The 21,795-nt window shown below is 41.6% G+C and overlaps 1 protein-coding gene across 6 annotated transcripts in view; it reads left to right on the top strand.

The window, feature by feature from the left end:
• Nucleotides 1–21,795, top strand: part of NPNT (nephronectin) — a 144,420-nt gene that overhangs the window by 44,093 nt on the left and 78,532 nt on the right. For 4 of the 6 annotated variants that reach the window (XM_068231308.1, XM_068231333.1, XM_068231317.1 and 1 more), the window contains exon 3: nt 19,729–19,782. The exons of the other annotated variants lie outside the window; for them this stretch is intronic. In XM_068231308.1, coding sequence (XP_068087409.1) covers nt 19,729–19,782 — 54 coding nt within the window. The remainder of the gene's footprint in view (nt 1–19,728; nt 19,783–21,795) is intronic. 6 annotated transcript variants of the gene reach the window in all.

The raw sequence follows: 21,795 nt of genomic DNA, 5'->3' as shown, positions 1-21,795 counted from the left end.
GGTGTATAGTGGCCCCTCTCCCTCCACCATGTAGCTTCCCTGGTGGTCTAGTGCTCCCCCCCCCCAAAAAAAAAATATACATAGCACCCCTGGTGGTCTAGTGACTAGTGACCTTACATAAATCCTCAAGCAATATCACATGCATGCAAACGGGCGTCCAGGATTGAAATAAACACCTTACCTGATCCTGGGCTCAGAGTGGCAGTGTCCCAAATGCTGCTGCTTCATCTCCCCCCCACCCCCCGCATATACCTCACATGTTCTGCTGTACCCCAATAACCAATTCTGCTGTGGTGGTGTTGGCATCCCTTAAATGAGAAATGCCACCACTACCTCTGCAAAAATCTCAAGTGACGTGCGTACGTCACGGTGTCCTATACACTTTGCCAAACTGAGCCCCATCAAGCTGTACAGTCACATCAGCATGCAGGACAGCATGCAGTCATCTGTGTGCAGTTCTGGCCATCTAAGGTCCACCCCTCCCTTCCTTAGCACTTCCAGTTTGCTCATTCTGGCCCTCTTGCACCGCCCCGCCCCTGTCTTCTTAGCCATATAGTCATATTCAGTGCTTAGGGCTGAGGTGCTCGCAGGTCAAACATAATGCAACGTGAGGAATCCATGTACTGGCCAAATTTAATGGCACTGCAAGCCAGATTTGGCCCTTGGGTCAGAGCTGGACATGTTTGCCTAAAGCTAAATATCCATGGCCAGGTGGATTGGAGATCGCCGCTGACAAATGATTATTCCCCGATTCATCTTGGCAAATCTGTTTGTTTACAAATTGTTTGCGCCATCATGAACAATCGTTTATATGATCATGGCAAAACCAGCGAAAATCAGTGAGGATCGGAGCGATCCTCTGCAATTTAATCCAGCATGGCGGCCATTCAAAAATGAACAATCGCCAAAGGTGGTGTACATTTCGTTAAACGATGTTGCGTAATATCATGGGAAAAAAATAATTTGTCTATATAAAAAAAAGTCAGTACTTTTCCATTAGCCAGGCGCAACTGAGCTAAGTAATGTAACCGATTTGTTGTTTTTTACTGGCCGTCTCGCTGCGGCCAAATGTATCAAAAGTAAGTTAATTGAATTAAATGAAGCCAGCGGCAATGTAACAGATGAAGCCGCCGGCTTTGGCTCTCGCTCTCCTCCCCCTTGCCTCTCTCCTATACAATACTGGCAGCCGGCGGGGACATGCGTGTCCCCCCAGAGTCGTTCGTAGCGGCAGGGAATCCTGCCGTTCGTTCTTTCAGCGCGGGTGCTGGCAGAAGCAATGTCTGCAGCCTCCCCACTCTGCTTGTTTCTTGCGAGGAACAACTCTCGGGGACACGCGTGTCCCCCGGTTGCCAGTGTTCTATAGGAGAGAGGCAAGGGGGAGGAGAGGAGGCAGAGCCGAAGCCGGCGGCTTCATCTGTTACATTGCCGCTGGCTTAATTTAATTCAATTAACTCACTTTTGATACATTTGGCCGCAGCGAGACGGCCAGTAAAAAACATAAAATCAGTTACATTACTTAGGGCCAAAAAAAGGACCAAAAAATCTTGTTGTGGGTATGGGGCTTTAGAAGCTCCAATGCAAATAATCTTTAGTTATATTTCTACTAGTGGCACAGTTGGGTGGAGAGAGAGGTTACACCTTCTACTACTAATAACGTTTGAAAGACAACATTTTAAATTACACAAGTGATTCCTATTTGATGTCCGACCCAAAGATACTTCTTGGAATTTTCCTTTAAAATTATTTCTATCACGGCTTATAGTCCAATCTACACGATACGATTCTTTATACGATTTGATTACGATTCTATTTACGATCCAATTAAATCCTACATGTTTGATCAGGATTTGATTTGATTCAATTCGATATGCCATTGCAAAACAATGGCAAATCGAATCGAATCGAATCCCGATCGGACATGTTGGATTTAATTGGATCGTAAATAGAATCGTAATCAAATCGTATAAAGGATCGTATCGTGTTGATTGGGCTTTAAACCCACTTCCCAATAAAAGAGGGTAATTGTTAATAGAGAGCAATGTGCATTTTATCATGTTTTCTCACACTAGGTATTTATAGATCTGAATATGCCGGTATAAATACAGTAGAATCCCTTCATAGTAAACTCCAAGCGACCAGGAAAAGTAGTTTACTATATCAGAAGTTTGTAAAATTCTAAAGATAAGCGGTACAGGTGGATTATAATTCAGTGCAATTTCTCACAATTCATGGTTATATGATATAATATGACATAAATATGATATAATATGACATAAATCAGGGGTCACAGTCCCTGTGACCCAACTGTCTCTGTTAATTATAGTCCAAAAATGCATAGCAGATAAGAGAACCAGTATCCAAAAAGGTGTCCGCTTCACCTGGATCAGATTCTCAGTATAATAGGTAGCGCTCCACAGTATAAATGCAACCAGCAGATAACATCTCATATGGTATTGCACTCACCCCGTCCAATTGACCACTGCTAGATTGGTCATAAATTGCTCATGTAGTGTCCTGCACTGTCTGTGCATTTGCTGCTTTCTCCTTCTCCCAGTTTAGGCATTCGCTTGGATCAAGGTGTCATATGTACCTCATAGGATGAGAAAACTCACATAGTAAAGCTCCGTAGATTAAAAGTACTTTTTATTATAAAAATACACTCACAAGTTCCTTGCAGTTTTGACAGCGTGTAGAGTATTTCAGAACGGGCACTCCCCCGTGCCTCCCGGTCAGGCTCGTGAAGTAGATCTCGTCACCACCGCTTCTCTCCGCTCGTTTCCTCGTGGTGCCGCAGCGTGTGCTCAATAGTTCCTGACGGTCCGATAGGCTCCACCCGATGCGTTTCGTCACACCGCGTGACTCATCAGGGGCGCGATGAGTCACGCGGTGTGATGAAACGCGTCGGGTGGAGCCTATCGGACTGTCAGGAACTATTGAGCACACGCTGCGGTGGCACAAGGAAACAAGCGGAGACAAGCTGTACTATGTGAGTTTTCTCATCCTATGAGGTACATGACACCTTGATCCAGCGAATGCCTAAACTGGGAGAAGTAGAAAAGCAGCAAATGCTCAGATGGTGCAGGACACTACATGAGCAATTTAGGACCAATCTAGCAGGGGTAATTGGATGGGGTGAGTGCAATACCATATGAGATGTTATCTGCTGGTTGCATTTATACTGTGGAGCGCTACCTATTATTATATCATACCTATTATGTCATACATTGTATATTTATAAAGACACATTTGCTGGGACATGAACACTGAGTTTACTATATCCAGAGGTTTATTATATTAGAGTTTACTATAACGAGATTCTACTGTATAACTATAAGGGATTTTATCAGCCACAGAAACAAGAGTGGTTGCTATTGGTTGTCAGTGGAAAAGACCAGGCAGTGAACTGAATGCAAAGTAACTTCGCATATACCTTATGTGGCTGGGGACAAGCGGAAATGTAATCACTGGTAGAAGCAGTAGAAGTGGAGCAATGCAGACCCTTTTTTATGCTGGCCCCAATTACAGCATCATGAAAAATGGGTGACCTCTTGATATAGAGGTAAATTCTGTAAATAAAGCAGATTGAAGTCATTTGATCCTATACATTCCAAACTCTTGATTCCCCTTTTACTATAAATCCTTCAGGGATTACAATTCATTGACTTCTATTTATGCCCATCACAGTTGAGAATGAAATCAGCGCTCTCTAAATGAGTGGTGTGAAGTCTTCCTCAGCAAGGGGCATTGCTTCCAGAGGTCAGCTCCAAGTGAAGGAATAAACAAAACACTACGAAATTACCATCCTGATGCAATAAAGCTAAAAATGTCTCCGGCTGTTAGACTTTAAGGATTATTCCAAGAAGTTTCATTTGTTTTGGCATTGAACGAAAATAGCATTTGCAATTTTCCTTGCTTTTAATTTCTTTTTTTGTTCCTTAAAAAGGCACCCCTCCCAGAAACCTTTAAAGCTCAGCTGCGGCACAGAAATGCAGTTATTAAAAAAATTTGCATTTTGCAATTATTAATTAAAAAAAAAGCCGTTTGAGAGGTCGTTAGCCATTACCGAGGCTTGTCCTGTAGTGATAATTGCAGTGGGCACATCAAGCTCATAACTACACATTGTTGGGCTTGCTTTAAGGCTACATTCCCAGTGGGGCGCACCATCAGACATTATAACTACATTGCTAATGCGATGCAATTATATTATAATAGTACATTAAAAGAGCGTTGCAACACCACATAATGCCCACGTTAATAGAGGCAGTGAAGCATACTTTGTATGTACTGAATGCTTCAGGCTTCTTTTACATAGTGCACGTTGTGTTGTGAGGTTAGTGAGGGGAAATTATACACAACCACACATTTTTTCAAGCTAGGTGGCAAGAAAAAGTAGCTGGGTGAGGCGCGACAGGAAAATTCAGAGCTGGCACTTCTCTGTGCAACTCTACTTACAGCATAGGAGGAGGATGAGGAGGTGAGACAATGACAGGCGGGTTCTCACCAAAATTAGCCGGGTGGAGCACTCGGCTAAAAGAGCATGGGGAGAACACTGAGGGACCTTCTGAGTGATGAGTGATCGTTTCCACGATCTTGCAATGTGGGCACAGGTACGCGATTATGCGAACGTAACAATGACTGTCATGGCTGATCAAAACTTTAAGATCCCCGACAACTTACACATAAAGTGCCGCGAACACGTACGGGAAGATGGATCAGGGGACGTCGCTGTGGGACATCGCTGTGATCCATGGGAAGTCGCTGTGATCCATCTTCCTGCGTTGTTAGGTGAGAATTCAGCTTTAGACCTCTGAGAGTTTTATAAATAGGACTGTATGTGACACATGCACACAAGCAAAACCGTGCACTAGTCCTGATTTTTCAAGATATTGCCACTAATGACTGAATTTGTAATTCTGTTGAGCCAGTCTTTTGATTCATATGTCTCTGTCACAAATCCACACAGCTGGTTTGAGTCCAGTGACAGCTATTTCCTGTTTCACCTGTTAAGTTCCCAATGTCACGTATCAACTCACTGGACATTTGATCAGAAGTTTGATGGTGCTGTTTTTTTGTGTAAAGAGCAGACAGGTGACATATTTCAGAGCTGAGATGGCAATTAAAAGGTTTCTACCCATTAGCGGGGCTATATGTCAGGGCTGTATGTACCACAATATTAGCTGAACAATTTCAGTTCCATTGTAAAAAGGTTTGATACGTGCATGCCTGAGCATATGTCTGCTACACTTATCACTTGTAAATTTACTTTGCTGTGAGTTCATTAAATAATTACTCATAAACCAATTTGGAAATGACTGTGAGTTCCCTTAGGGTTTTATACTCCATCTGTATATGGAGACAGTGTTTTTCTAAGCCATGGCTTGTAGCACAATTTTAGATTACATACTTTTCTACTATTGACTCTCATTGAAATGTATATCTGCAGAAAGCTGATTTCAAGATTGACCACATGATCTGAAACATTCTTGGCCAAAAATAGCTTGTTGAACGTGAAAGTAGCTGACATGGTACATGACACAGCATGCATAACATAGAGGAGAGCTGTGTGCTGCAGACCGCTCTTGGCTGTGTACCACCTGCGCATAACTGCCTTTTCCCCAGTAACTATGAGCAAAAGGATATAGGAAAACATTCCTTCAGCCAAACATTACTTTGCCAATTGTGTTTCACAGCTCACCTTAATTGCTTACTGTAGATGGGAAATGTGGACGGTTTTCAAAATTTAGAGAGTAAATATTGTGCAACCAGTTTATTTCAAATGGCAATCATGTCTTCTAATCAAGTTATTCTGCTTGGAAGGCTTATGGTATTAGTAAACATGGGATGGGAGGCAGAACTGAAATCCAGACCTTGGGTGTTCCGAAGCCTAGCTTTGCAGTCCCATGAAGAGTTAGTTATTCAATAGTTTTTGAATCCATGCTGCAAATATTTCAGTGTACAATGGTATTCTGAGTGCGTGTATCTGCCTCAGTCATCGTAAATGATTTATTCCCTTGTAGCTCAGGTCACATTCTTCACTGTCAGTTGACTAATTTGTTTAATTAAACCACATTTAGGTTCAAGTGGAAACTGGAAGGCAAAACTCCAAGATTTACCTTTGTGCAATAGTGCATTTAAAGTGAACATGTATCTTACAAATATATACATTCATAGTCCATCATGCTAGGTTAACAATTATGTAAAAATGTTGCCTCTACCACTTAGTCACTTGTGGCACATCCACAATCTTGTATGCAAATATTTAGTTTCTTAAAGTCTTCACCTCTATCCACGTGTCAAGGCTCAGGCACAGTGGTGAGTGGAGCAGACACATAGAGGAGATGATTTTATGTGGTTTGAAAATATACTGTAAGTGACCCAGCAGTCCCAGAGTGCCTCCAGGGCAGTGGAGACCTTATAAAATATTCTGACTCCGACTCCTCAGTTTATGAAAACACCAACTCCGCTTCCAGGTACCCAAAATTGCTCCGACTTGGTGATTCTGACTCCACAGGCCTGGCAGGGCTATGGAGTGAGTTAAAAAAATCATCCGACTCCAACTCTGACTCCTCAGTTTATGAAATCACTGACTCCGACTCCAGGTACTGAAAAATTACTTAGACTTCTCGACTCAGACTCTGACTCCACAGCCCTGCTTATTAAATGGTAGGCGTTTGCAATTCTTTTAAGAGCAGAGAGAGATAAAATAGATGAACTACTGACCTTTTTCCAAACTTAAAAGGCTTTCACTGATTAGAGGCCGTAAAACATTCAACCTACGTTCTGAATGCTTAATATAAAATATAACCCTGGGATACTTAAAAAAGTCATTTTTAGGAGTAGGAGGATAAATATAATTGTTTATCTTATCAGTTTATTTTTACCTTGGGTTCACTTTAGGCTTTTAGTGAGGTTGTTGAAAGGTTACTGAATTAGCAGTTGGGCAACTGCAGGTGATGCTTGTGCCCCTTTGGAGTATTATTATTACTGCACATCTATATAGCACTGACATTTTCCACAGTGCTTTACAGAGTACACAGAGGGGCATGAGTTATTTAAAGGAGCTCACAGTCTAATGGCCCTATTATAGTCATAGCCTTATCCCTACCGTATTAAGGCCAATTTAGGTCAAAGCCAACTACTTGCATGTTTTTGGGGATGTGCGAGGAAACATTGCAAAAACATACAAACTCCATGCAGAATCTGTCCTGGTCAGGGAGTCAACGTTGGAACTTTTGTACTGCAAGACAAATGTCCTATCCTCCACTCCATTGTGCTGCCTGTATTCACACATTGCGCAAATATAACAAATGCATATATATGTGTATTGGAGGATAACATTTGTAACAAGAGAGAGTGTGAAAGTGTAACAGAGGCACGGCTTTGAACTCCCTCTACTACAAGTCTAGAACATATCCAGAAAAGACTGGGATATAACGTACCTACAGTATATCAGAAAAGTAAGACTGTTAGCAAAGTGATATGCTCTGTGTAAATGCAGCATGCTCCTTTACAGTGGTGTCCCACCAGCACCTTGTGAGAGCACTGAGCCCAATAAGGATGTGTGCTCTTCCTATACTTTTGACAAACATTAATGAATGCATGCAATTAATGTATTAAATAGTATAATATAGTTTGGTAATGTTTTGACTAGTCTGACTATTATCTAGTGTCTTTATCCACCTTTTAGCTGGATATAGTCAGTGACGTAGCTAAGGAGCTATGGGCCCCGCGGTGTGAGAAGGGGATGGGGAACAGTTTGTTAATGATTAACACTATTCAAAGCATCTACAGAAGTGACTATTATCAACACAGGACCAATAATGAGCTAATACTGTGGTTGAGGGTTGGCCCAAGGGCCCCGGGGCGGTCGAGACCTTTGCAACCAATATTGCTACGCCACTGGATATTCTCTATAATAAAACCCCTGTGTCCCTGCGTGTGCTGTCTCTGTGTAGCTGGTCCATGCTTTTTGCTACTGCGCATGTGCCCAGCACGGACCCAGCCTCACAGAGACAGGTGGATGGGGCCAGGGAGCCGGGCGGGCGTGTGAGCGGACGGCCGGGTGTGCACAGGTGTGCATGCGGCGGGTGTGCGCGTGTGCAGTAACATGCGGTGGGGAGAAACAGACCCCAGAGCCTGTTTTTAAACGGGCTGCAGGCTCACTCTGTCCTGCCTCTCTAATCTCAGGCTTCAATGGCCCCACACTGCGTCACTCTTTTATTATTATTATTATTATTATTATTTACACTGAAAACTCCATACCTGATGTAGTCTTAAGGCTGGTACACACCAAGCAATTGTACTTCAGATACTATGTCTGACCAAGAAAATATATACAGCCCACTGACTGCCATCGACTGATCCCAAGCCCAAAATTGATCCCTTTTACGATTGGAAGCAGGTTAGACATGCTGGAAATTATCGATCAAAATACTGGCTATCGTTCCATGGGCTTGATTCACTAAAGCGTGATAACTGCAAAGGTTTTTGCAAGCGAACGGCGTTACTTTGCGTGATAAGAGAAGGTTTGCACGCGATCACGGGCGCTTATCAGGCGAAGTAACGCAGTTCGCAGATCGCGTGATAACTGCTGTGATAGCTTTAGCTTTAGTGAATCAAGCCCCATGTGTGCATCCTTTCAATCCGTTCTTGACCATTACCCAATCGAAAAATGATCAGAAATCTGATCGGTGTTTAAAAAAAAATGCATCCGTGTTTATACTAGCAAACGTCTATATCTAATCAATGTCAGATCTGAATATTGATCTGATCACTCGCATGAAGTAAAAATTACATTAACAGAGTATCATGTGTGTTATCATTCAGCAACATTATTTTAGTCTCTCTCTCGATAGCTTAGCAGTTGTCTGTATATTTGTACGTTTTTTCAATCAGTGATCTGCAGACAGATGTGGGACGAGTAGATCTGTGTGTGATGTCTAACCATGTTTGGTGTTTATGAAGGGCACAGCTATGTCTGGGATATGTACACACTGTCACATGTCACACAGTACGAGCCAGAGCATCATGATAACCCCTAAGCACAGAAGGTGTGTGGGCACTTCTAGTGGGGCTTTGCCTGCTGCATGTGGCTGCTGCTAGCTTGCTATCACAAGAGCTTTTCGCCATAATGTTATTAAATGCTTGTGCTGCTGCTGCTTTGAAATGCAAAATCATTACTGTGCACATTTTCAATCATGCTGTGTCACGCTTCCACTGTAAATGATACATTATTAAAATGAATGGCATAGCACTGCTTGCACTGAATTGTGTCATATTGTGAAGATGATGGAGAAAAAGGTATTGGTTATCCACAGATGTATACTACATATAGTTGTCATTTTGTGCATTGTATTTAAATATAAAATGTACAGGTGCTGATTTCTCAAGTCAAGTGCAAAGAAAACTGGAACAAAAGGGAAGCAGGCCAAGATGTCACATTTCAGCTGCTGAATGAACAAAGCATTTACAGTGATTGTTTCGGGCAACAGCTTCAATTTTATTCCATGATCTTTGTACCTATCTTAACAAATTGTCTGCAAAGTGTTTCTCTGTAGTGTAAAAAAAGTTTGATGAAAACAACATTGGACTTTATTCAATTGACTTTTTCTCCTAAGTTTTCTACCTGGAGATCATTTTACATCTTATCTAAAATAATTTAGCAACTGAGAAAGTATTTAAAGTACTATCAAACTTATCTTGAGTATTTTCTTGCATGGTGGTAGCTATCACCATTTCAGCCTGCGGGTATTTTTCACCTTGTGGACGAGAGGAATTTTCCTATTTCAGCGCTCCTCCCTTTCATTCCCCAATAACTTTATCACTACTTATCACAAAGAAATGATCTATACCTTTTTTTTCCCGGAACCAATTAGGCTTTCTTTGGGTGGTACATTATGTTAAGAATTATTTTATTCTAAATGCATTTTAACGGGAATCATTAAGAAAAAAATTGAAAAAATCATTGCAGTTTTCGGCCATTATAGTTTTAAAATACCACATACTACTGTAATTAAAATCAACACATTTTATTTGCCTATTTGTCCCGGTTATTGCAACTTTAAAATTATATCCCTAGTATAATATATGGTGCCAATATTTTATTTGGAAATAAAGGTACATTTTTTTCAGTTTTACATCCATCGCTAATTTTTAGCCCATAATGTTTAATAATATGCCCTCTTGACATACATATACATTTTTTTTTAATCCGTTAGGTCAGTAGGTGTAATTTTACTATTTGGCTACAAGATGTCCCCGCTGAGCAAATCCTATGTTCCGTACAGGTACGCTACATAGGAAACAATGTGTTGCTACATTATAACTAGGGAAGTGAAGGAAGTGAATGGGAACTTTGTTCCCATTCATTAATCTAACGATCGGCGGCGGGCGGAAGCTCTATTTAAAAATAAACACTGTTTTTGAACAAAAACAGTGTTTATTCTTGGCGGACATGTATGGATTGGCACAGCTACCAGCAACATCGCGGGCATCTGCACGCACGATCGTGTGCACCCCCCAAACTGCAGGGACGTGACTAGCGTGTCCCTGCGGCTGTAGCAGCTGCCACTGCAGACATGGGGCTCAAGTCCGCGTGGCATAAATGGTTAAAGTATTTAATTAGGAAGGCTTGAAAATATCTTCTTCGAGAAAACTCAGGAGAAAAGTTAATATGGTATATTGGCCCATATGCAATTCACTTTTTCTCGAGTTTTCTTCTAGGTGATATTTTTACAACTTGTCATAAAATGCCTTTTAAGCCACCAGCAAGCAAGAAAATACTCAGAATAGTACTCCCCCCACCCCCCAACTTTTGGGTACTTTTTCAATTGTAATATGAAAAGTTAATTTAAAAAGTAGATGAAAATGATCTCCTAGGAGATCGCTCAGGTGAAAAAGTTATTTGCATATGGGCCTTGTGTTTTTAGGTTTTGGAAATGATTCAAGGCTGAACCTCCTTGCCAATTTTCACCTGCTGGTGTCGGCTTCCTCCATGTTCACCCTGTGAATGCAGTAGGTGACAAGTAAAGGTTGAGGTTATACCCAGCTAAAAAGTCAGACGCTCAGAAGACAGAAGTGGGAGGGGTTTGAGGGAGTTAGTTTTAATGTGAAATTGTTATTAAATGTAATGTAAATGTATACAAGCTTAAAGGATAAATCATTTTAGAGTTGTAAATTCACCTTGCCACTCTGAATTCATCTACATACCGTATTAAAAAATGGAAGGGTGCTTATGTGGTAGCTTCTGATTACTCACTTAATGCTGTGCAGTATCCATCTCCCTCCTTAGCATGGTCACTGCTCCATCAATAAGTGTTTATTAGTAAGGAGACAGGTTTTGTAAAAGTCAAAGTTGGTCAAAGTTCTTGTATGTAGCACTCTCCATCTCCACATCTATTGGGTGAGTGAAGGCGATGGTACACTGTAGGGTTGTGGGAGAGTTGTCGGGGTGGAGTTAGCAGCACAGTGTTTTGTGAGTAATCAGCTGCATGTTGCCATTTCACTTTTTTTTGCACATGTGCCTGAGGTTACGCATTTCATTTTTTTAAACATTGAAGTATTAGGCTAACATAAAAGGTAACCCGTCATCGGTTAAGTTTGGTGCCATTATTGACCTCATTACGAAAATACTGTTTTCTTGCCTATTGTGCTGACTGGAGATGGTTTTTGGGAGAAAAAAAAATCTAACTTGCATGCTCATTTAATGAAAATTGTAAGCGGCCACTGAAAACACCAGGAAGTGCATTGGATTGGCCCAGTTCCAATTGCATTAAATATTTGTGCAAGCTGGGGTTATTTGCTAATCTTCTGGCTTTAATATTTTTGTTTTATTTATTGACATGGAATAAGCATGCAGGTCACAAGCTCTGCCTTCACTGAGTGCACAACATTAACTAGATGATGTCCCACAAAGTACTAAAGCCAGAGGAGCAGAATAACAGCTGGGTAATCACCATAATCACCAAGTGGGATCATACAGACTTATTTCATGACTGGTTTTGTGGAGGATTATTTGTATTTCTTTAACCAGTTCACCCCCAAGGGTTTTTACCCTAACGGACCAGAGCAATTTTCACCTGTCAGTGCTCCTCCCTCTTATTCCCTAATAACTTTATTACTACTTATCACAAGAAGATGGTCTATACCTCGTTTTTTTTCACCATTAATTAGGCTTTCTGTGGGTAGTACATTTTGCTAAGAATTTTTTTTTATTCTAAATGCGTTTTAATGGGAAAAATACAAAAATAATGGAAACAAATCATTACTTTTCAGTTTTCAGCCATTATAGTTTTAAAATTAAACATTCTCCTGTCCTGTGGATAAACACATTTTATTTGCCCAGTTGTCCCGATTATTAAACCGTTTAAATTATGTCCCTATCACAGTGTATGGCGACAATATATTATTTTGAAATATAGGTGTTTTTTTTTTTGTTTTTTTTTTGTCCGGTCCATAACTACAAGCCCCTATGTAGTAAAGTAAAAGTAATTTTCCCTCATAAAATATAGATTAAAAAGCTGAGTCCCTAAGGAAACTATTTATGTATTTTTTAAAAGCTGATTTTTTTTACAAGTGCGGGGGGGAGGGGGGGCTTTGGAAGTGTAAGTTATTAATTTTATTAATATTGTGTATAAGCGTATGTGTATGTATGTGCCTGTATGTGTAATATACCTTTTCAGCCACAAGATGGCGCTAGTGAACACCCTCCTGTTTACAAAGTGTTTACTTTTTTTTTTTTGTACACTTTTGCTAAACTGTGACGGCTTCCTGTTTTATAAATGGAAGCGGCCGCTGTTCGTGGTCACATTCATTCACTCCAGGCATTGCGATTGGGTAGAGGACTCCCCAACCACTCAACACGGAATCCGGACGGACCGGCGGCGGGAACGCTCGACGTATTAAAACGTCATGTTGCCGTTAACAGGTTCTAACATGATGTTTTAATACAATACATTGTCAATAAATGGTTAAAGTGTACCAGAGCTGAATAAAAGAAAAAGTTTTATACTAACCGGGTGCTTCCTCCAGCCCCATCCGCTCAGATCGCTCCCACACCGCCGTCCACCGATGTCTGCAGCTCTGGTACTGGTTCCCGTCACTTTAGCCAGTTGGGGCCAGTCTACGCAGGAGAAGTGCGCCCTCTACGTATCTCTCCAGCGGCTGCTGGAGAGGTACGCAAAAAGTGCACTTTTCTTATGTCAGACTGGCCCCGACTGGCTGAAGTGACTGGACCCATACCAGAGCTGCAGGCAGTGGAGGATTGCTGCGTGGGAGCAATCCGAGCGGATGGGGCTGGAGGGCGATCCGAGCGGATGGGGCTGGAGGAAGCCCCAGGTATGTATAAAACATTTCTTTTATTTAGCTCTGGTTTCCTTTAAGGCTTAAACAACTTGGTCAATTTTAACTTGCGACACAAACTGGCACTAAGATTGTAAATTAGGCCTGTTTTAAAGGGGCACAATGGTTACAAACTGTCAAATTTAAAATACACACACACACACATATATATATATATATATATATATATATATATATATATATATATATATATATATATACATATATATATATACATATATATATATATATATACACACACACACACACACACACACACACACACACACATATATATATATATATATATATATATATATATACACATATATATATATATATACACACACACATATATATATATATATATATATATATATATATATATACACACATATGAACTTGTCCCAGAGTAAGGCTAGTTTCATTGCGTACCCCGTAAAAACAAGATCACAATGCAACAGATGGGGAAACGTAAATTTGGTTTATGCGAGAGTTAGGCCGGGTTCACTCTACACTGCAAACACAGTGTATGAGTAAATGGCATGGTAAGCAAATCCCCTCAGGACCTGCGCTGATGCACAGGCGCCATTTACATGAGCTGCTGTGTTTGCAACGCCACCTGTCCACCACATGAACCAATGAGAATTTTCTATGTTGCAGGAGGATTCCCATTGGTTCTTTTGCAAACCAACAGGAAGCCCTGCGCATCCAGGTCTTAGGGACGAGCTGGGACAGCGGTGCCAAATTTCTATGGGACAAGTATGCGATTTTTGGCCAGTGGGAACAGACACTGCTTGCTTTGCGCCTTCGTGTTTGCAGTCGGCGTTTTGCATTTTCAGTCTGGAGTTCTGTTTGACAGTGTTAATGCATCATATTGATAACATAAGATGCATTTACCGTTTGTTTTTGCTTTTAACAGAATGCAGTTAAACACATTTTTTTCCACTTAAGTGTTAATGAACCCTAAAGGTATAAGGAAAACAAAAGTAAAGCTATAAGGATTTTTGATTTACTGAGAGGCTAAGAATTAACAACACACTGTTTTTGATGACTGAAAGTGTTGTATGGTATAAAATAATTTAAATAATAAAGTGAGGCATAGACATGAATGGGGTATTATAAGGCACAAAGAGGGAAGAGGTATTATGAAACATGAAATACGGAGTGAACCAAGGCATGCTTAGGGCAAGGAATGGAGTAGGATCAAAGCTGGATTAAAACCATACACGGCCTTAGTCAGAGCACTGAATAATCCACTGGCCTCCCCATTTAGGTTGGAAGATGTGGATTCCCCAAATGCCAGATTAGCCACTGCCCCCCCCCCCCTGAACCCCCGGGGGAAGAATTAAAGAGTCATGGACCGTGGTTACAAGAATTAAGTAGCTTTGTGCATCAAGATAAAAGTCACATGCCTCCAGATAGAGGAATTAAGTAGTCGTGGCTTCAAGATAAAAAAGTAAGTAGCCAGGTACCCTCTAGATACAAAAAATAAGTAGCCAGGTGCCCCTATATACAAAAATTATATAGCCATGGGCCTCCAGATGTAACAGCTAAGTAGCAATGTGCCTCCAGTTAAAGGAATTAAGTAGCCAAAGAACCAGCGCTAAATTAACACTAACTGAAGCCCCCCTCCCCAACGAGCAGCAGAATCAATTTACCGATCCTCCCAACACCGTCTTCTACACATCCTGCAGCTTTCCTGCATCCTCCGTGTATGAGGCTCCTGGCATCTGGTCAGGTGACACGCTGGGTGCTGTGCATGGATGCTGGAAATTGGCTAAAAGCTGCAGGATGCATAGAAGACAGCACCGGTGGATTGGTAAGTTATTTCTGCTCTGCAAACCACAAAAGTTCCACTCCCATTATCCCCCTCAGGCATGATGGTTAGGTGAGACTCCTGGATGACTTATCCCCATGTAACGGGGACTTTGCTGTATCAATGTTGGATAGCCAGGTGCATCCCAGATACCCAGCTAACCGTAATAGGTAGCCATGTGAATCCCCCAGATTGCAGTATTGGGAAACCATGTAATGGGGACTTTGCTGCATCAATGTTGGATAGCCAGGTGCATCCCAGATACCCAGCTAACCGTAATAGGTAGCCGCGTGAATCCCCCAGATTGCAGTATTGGGAAACCATGCGTGACACCCTGATCCCCAAAGATTGTAGTATTAGATACCCAAGTGTGCCCCTAGATATTAATACAAGTATTAGGTGAGCAAATATGCAGTTAGTAGTATTAGGCTGTCCTGTTAGACTGCCAGATTTGGCTCATAAATCGATAGCCAGATGTGCCCCTCAGTAGTATTAGGTAGCTGAATGTGCCCCTCAATGGTATTTGGTAGTCAGCTCCCCAGTATCAGGTAGTCAGAGGTGCTGCCCAAATAGTATTATGTAGCTAGAGGTGCCTTCAAATAGTATTATGTAGTGAAAGTATTAGGTGGCCAGATGTACCCACCAGTATTAGCTAGCCAGAGCCACTACCTGTATTAAGTAGTCAGAGGTGCCCCAAGTATTAGGTAGCCAGTTATACCCCCTGTATTTGGTAACCCCCATGCAATACGGCAAGCGTAATGAAGCAGAGACTGTCCATGTCCCAGAAACACTGGAGCATGGATATTCCAGAAACTTCCTTTCTCCTCCAGATTCGATGTCTCTATGGCCCCAGCCATTATCTCTTAAATCGCTAGTTCATACCAGTGGGTCATGTAAGACCCACAGCAGGCCCCCTTATTGCTGGGCGGTACAACACGAGCCTTGCAACATTACCTCTTATAGCCAGACACTTACACAAGGCCTGAGGCAGCTGTTCAGTTGGCTAACCAGCCCCAGTGTGGGATGGGATATAGTAGATAAGGCATAAGATGTACAAAGCAGATAAATATAAACAAGTGTACAAAGTACAGAAAACTGGAGTGTAATGATACAGAGGTGGTGCATTTTTTAGTGCACTAAATGAATTAGGAATCCTCATGCAGTTCACCTGCTGTTAGTGTTGCACTTAGTGGACAAGACAAGACACAGAACATCTCAAAGTGCTTCAGGGCTGCAGCTACTTAGGACATGTCCCATGGGCGATCAGGATAATTAGGGATCCTTGTGCAAAGACTCCTTACCGTTTTACATACTGGCTTGAGCATGGTCAAAGGCTCAAATCCTACATTAACAACTTAAAGACCACCTCACTCCAATGGGCGTGACCGCGGCGGCAGCCCCAGGACCGCCTAACACCAATTGGCGTCAAGTCCTGGGGCTGCAGTTTCACAGGGAATAGCTGCGCGCATGCGCGATCGTTCCCTGCCACTTCACGGAACGGAGTTCCGTGATTAGCCTGCTAGCCGCCGATCGTGGCTAGCAGGCTGTTTGTAAACGAAAGGGGAAAGAAATCCCCTTTGTTTACAACTGTACAGCGCTGCGGTCCCCAGCAGCGATGTACGAGATCGGCTATCCCCGGCCTCTGATTGGCCGGGGAGCGCCGTCCTCACATAGGCTGATGCCTGTGAGAGGCGGAACAGGACGGATCGCCGTCCTGTTCCAAAAAGATTACGGAGGGGAGGAGGGAGAGAGAGCGTCATAGAGGCTGGGGAAAAAAATAAACAAACGGTCACAACGATCGGACCCCTCCGGTGGCATGTCCCCTTAGGGACAAAAAAAGGAGGCCATTTGGAGGCGGTGGCCATTTAGAGGCAGCCTGGTGATGCGCTGATCCACAGACCTGCGCAATTTTGAATTTTTACCTGTAGCGCACCCAAGCTATGCATATGCATAACTTAGGATTAGTTAGTGTTAGGGCCCCTCCCATGGGGGATGACTTCTTCACAGTGGGAGGGATGAATACTTAATAAGTTGCATGCAAGCTATTACGGAAACCAACATCCTCCAATGGTAGACAGGTGTATTTTATTTGAATGCTGGGTGTGTATTTTAGCCCACTGGTGGGGCTTGCACTCTCAAGCAGGTAGTCATAAGGATGCAATATGTTTTTAAGTAGCGCTGTTCCTTTCCTCGACCTTGTACAAATGTAAGTAACTTTGGTCAGCTGCTCCCATTTAATAGCATTGCTTATTGATGTTTATGCAGAACTTCTGTTTGGTTTCAAAGTGCGTTCGTAGTTTCCTGGGGGGGCTTAGCGCACCTCTGATTGGTGGCCATTCGGAGGCGGCCTGGTGATGCGCTGATCCCCCTTTGTGCAATTTTGAATTTTTACTTGGTAGCGCACCCAGGCTATGCATATGCATAATTTAGGATTAGTTAGTGATAGGGCCCCTCTCATGGGGGATGACTTCTTCGCAGTGGGAGGGACGAGTACTTAATAAGTTGCATGCAAGCTATTACGGAAACCAACATCCTCCAATGGTAGACAGGTGCATTTTATTTGAATGCTGGGTGTGTATTTTATCCCACTAGTGGGGTTTGCACTATCAAGCGGGTAGTCATAAGGATCCAATCTGTTTTTAAGTAGCGCTGTTCCTTTCCTCGCCATATTTCTCATCTTGATATCCCACACTGAGCTCATGGGGATCTGGTTGCTGTGCTAGTTGAAGCTAATTTAACCTTCAGCTCAATTTTCTGTCTTGCCCTTCACATCACAAGATATTTAGCAGAAAAACCTTCACTAATGCTACTGAAGGTCCAGTGTGCCTTGATACGCTTACAGTACAGAACAACTTATGGCAATGCTTAAGACACATTAATCTTCAGGGCACTGATGTCTGTATTTTCTGAGAACATTAATGCATGTTTGTGCAGTGTTTGGTTGGCAATGAACTGGTAAGTAAATTATGATTATGGGATCAAAATAAATGTCTCTGAATGGAATTCAAAGACACCGACCATGACCCTTGCTTCACATGATGTTTTTGTCCTGTTAGAAAATTCCCAGATGAATTTATATCCCCATCTCTTCTGAGCATTACTTTAAGCAATACTTCAGTTCGTTCAGCTGAGTTCATTAATTAACTTTGGATCTTATGCTTTTTGCTGTCCATGCCTCTTATACCTTGACTGCATTTAGACAGCCACCTATTTCCATGCAGCATTACATGAAAGTAGTTGTATCTGATATCATGTCACTTATTTTTTACCAATTGCATTAAAGTTTGTTATTAGGCATTATAGTCAATATAGTTTGTTGATGATAATGATTTACTAGGGGAAGTATGGTTTGTTTCCAAATCCTTCATGTAAACTGGTTGTCTGGTGCTTCTGTGTACACATGACAAACTGATCCTTAAAGCTGGCCATACACATTACAGGATCTGGAACACAACAGACAAGGAATGTATAGTGTCTGGGCACCAGCAGACCACACAAGAATCATGAAAATTGGTGTCTTACTCCTTATTTTGTGATATTCAAGACAAAGACTGCCTAGTATGGATGTTTGAAATCTGCTTAGGGAAGCTGGACCATCAAAGAATATTATACACTAGCATGGTGTTCCACACTATGTCCCCATCCTTCCAACCAGAATTTGTCTGGCATAAATGGATAAAGTAGGTTTCCAATTGATCCAATTGAAGACTTTGAGCTATAAAGAACTACTGACCCATAGTACTGTGGAAAATGGGCTGAACACCTGCAGCTCTGTTCTGTTCTGTTGCTACAGAGAACTGGCCTAGTAATACTGAAGAAGTACCTCTGCATTCATGGTATGTGAAGGGGTTCCAAGACACAGGGCTGGGAATTAAGCAATCTGTGTCAAGCAAAGTCATCTCTCCACAGCACTGATGCACAGTGAATTGATGCTATTTTTATTATGCCTTGTACTTCTATGCATATGCCAATTTGAAATAATATAGTTAAACCAACATTTAACTTGTTCTTCACAGCATGCACTGCTTAGTGAGTGCATTTCTCAGAGGCGCATGCTTGTGCTAACACACACACACACCCACACACAGATACACACACACACAGATACACACACACACACACACACACACACACACACACACACACACACACACACACACACACACACACACACACACACACACACACACACACACACGTAAACCTGGAACAGGTGATGGCACTAAGCATAGATACAGTCCTCTGAGAATGTCCTGTGCCCTTGTTTCTTTTACTGTTATTGTGTTTAAAGATGTGCAGCAGTGCTATGCCATGTACAACTAACTTGTTTTACCTTGCAGCATGCTCTCTGCATTTCAATAACCAAGTTGTTTTGTGCCGTTTTCTTTTATTTCAATCCTTTTTCCGAGATTTTTTCTTCTTGTTGCAGAATGTCTGTGAAAATTGAATGTCTTTAAGGCTGCCGGAATGTAGCATGTTGATTAAAACCCAAGTCCAGCCTTCCGAAAAAGGACTAAAAAAAATAAAAAAACAAAGATCTTCAATTCCTTTTTTGGACATTTGTTTTACAGCTTTCTACTACGTCTTAAGGCAGAGAGTAGCCAGCGTAAGGTGCCGCACACAAGGTTAGCTAAATAAATTTCTTACAAATCATTTTGGCAGAATACTGTTTGAGTCTGGGGAGAACAGACTCCAGTCACACAACTTTGATATATTACAGAACCATGCAACCTAAAACACACGTGGGTTTACATAAACAAGCTATAAATAACATTTTAGAGATATTTAGTCAATTTTCACAAAGCTATCAGAACTGATGTTATTTCAAAATGACCTGCTATGAGAAGAATGCAGAGAACTGCTTATTGTGTAATAGCTCTTAAATACATAAGAGTCCATTCTCTCCTTAGCCTGAAATGACTGATTACATTTTTTTTCATGTAGTGTGATCTATTTTTAAGTTAAGTTAACTTCTCATTGTTTATCATAGTATGGGAACTAGGTGTATGACCATACATACCTGTTATTAAAGGATGTCTGTCATGATTCCTGAAGAGCAGTTTTAATCCCCTTGTTGGCTGCTTAAGTTCTCTGGCTCCACTAGTGATGGAGACAGATGCTTCCACTAGTGGGATGATACTGATACCTACATATCTTCCACATGTTAGCACAGACGCCATTTAGCACTTGATTTGTGTAAACCTTCCTGTGTTTTAGGCATCATGGCCTTACTCATAGTTTATTTAAGGATTGTAATACCACACCACACACAGTTTTTAGATTTATGCAATGAAGTTGCTTTGAGTTTTTTGCTTGAAATTACTGCATGTTCAGTGTTTTTGTATGACTTGAGCCCTGCCTCACCCACTACTGTTATGATGTATTAGCATGTTTTTGTTATATCTGCATGCAAGTGTTTCTTTGAGATTCCCGTGCCTCACAGCATGTATATTTTACAGTGTCTGGAGGGCATTGTAGTTTACCTATCACACGGAATACCTGGAATTCCACAGTGTGTCAGGCGTCAGCTGAGTCCTCCTCACGTCACACCTAGTCAGCTTGGGGAATACAAGTGAGAGTTCCAGTCTAAAGGTCACCACTGTAAATAGAAAGGATTGAACTCTGCTTTATTTCCCTCAACAACTAACCTCACTTAAAGGAGTTTTCCTTCTATAATGACCTTATAATCTGCAGGTTGTCTTATTAACATTTTATTTATATTTAGTAGGTAAAAATGTATATTTTGTATGCATTATTTAAAGTGAGTAGAAGGAACTGATAAATGCTTACTTACTATTATGTTGAAGTCATGTAAGTTAACAATGTTTCAGCTAAGGAAATACACAGAAATCTGTCCATTGAATGTCAGTGCAATTGGGGAGGAATGTGGTTAATGATTTGGACACAGAGGCATGTTAGTGATTTCATCACATGCCTCAGTGTCCATCCTGCACTCTTCTGGGTCTGCAGCTTGACAAGCTTTTCAGAGAGGAATTCCTGCAGCACGCCCCCTCAGGCATTCAAAATGCAACTTCCCCACCTTTATGTGCCCTGGACTGCCTCTCCTCCCCTCTCCACCTTTCCTCGCTGTTTTCCCTTTTTTCTGTGCTCTGCGAGGAGAGCACACAGCTGGAGCTCCAGCATCGTGACCCCAGTGTCCCAGCCATTTTTTGTTTAATTGAAGTTAAAAAAAATGGACAGTTGAGCATCAGGGATTGGTGAAAATTGGCTCTACCTGATCTGGTTAGCCCTCCGGGTCAGGGATTTTTTTTTGTAAATTGGGTGTCTGCTCTGGTTCTCTTTAAAGCTATTTGTAGGGACCAAGCTGCTTCTGCGTTCTGTTATTTAACAAACTTTTAAAAAGTCATGAGTCTTTTCAACATGAAACCTGAAATGAAAACAAACTGGATAGATTAACAATTGCATCTATATATCTATTGCTAAATAAGACTTTCTTGGAATCCCATAGTCTTTTATTTTATGTTCAAAGTCTAAAATCTATGTTAAAAGTGTGCTCAGTTGTATGACAGTATTTTTTTTAATGTTAGTTAGTTCCCGTACTCCCATACGGACAAATCTTAAACAGTTGAATGTGTTATCTGTTCCCTGCAATCAGATGTGTTTCTCTCAGCCACGTA

The sequence above is a fragment of the Hyperolius riggenbachi genome, chromosome 1 (assembly GCF_040937935.1).
Source record: "Hyperolius riggenbachi isolate aHypRig1 chromosome 1, aHypRig1.pri, whole genome shotgun sequence".
Taxonomy (NCBI): Eukaryota; Metazoa; Chordata; class Amphibia; order Anura; family Hyperoliidae; genus Hyperolius; species Hyperolius riggenbachi.
The sequence above is the reverse complement of the archived record's forward strand: the minus strand, read 5'-3'. Positions and strand labels throughout refer to the sequence as shown.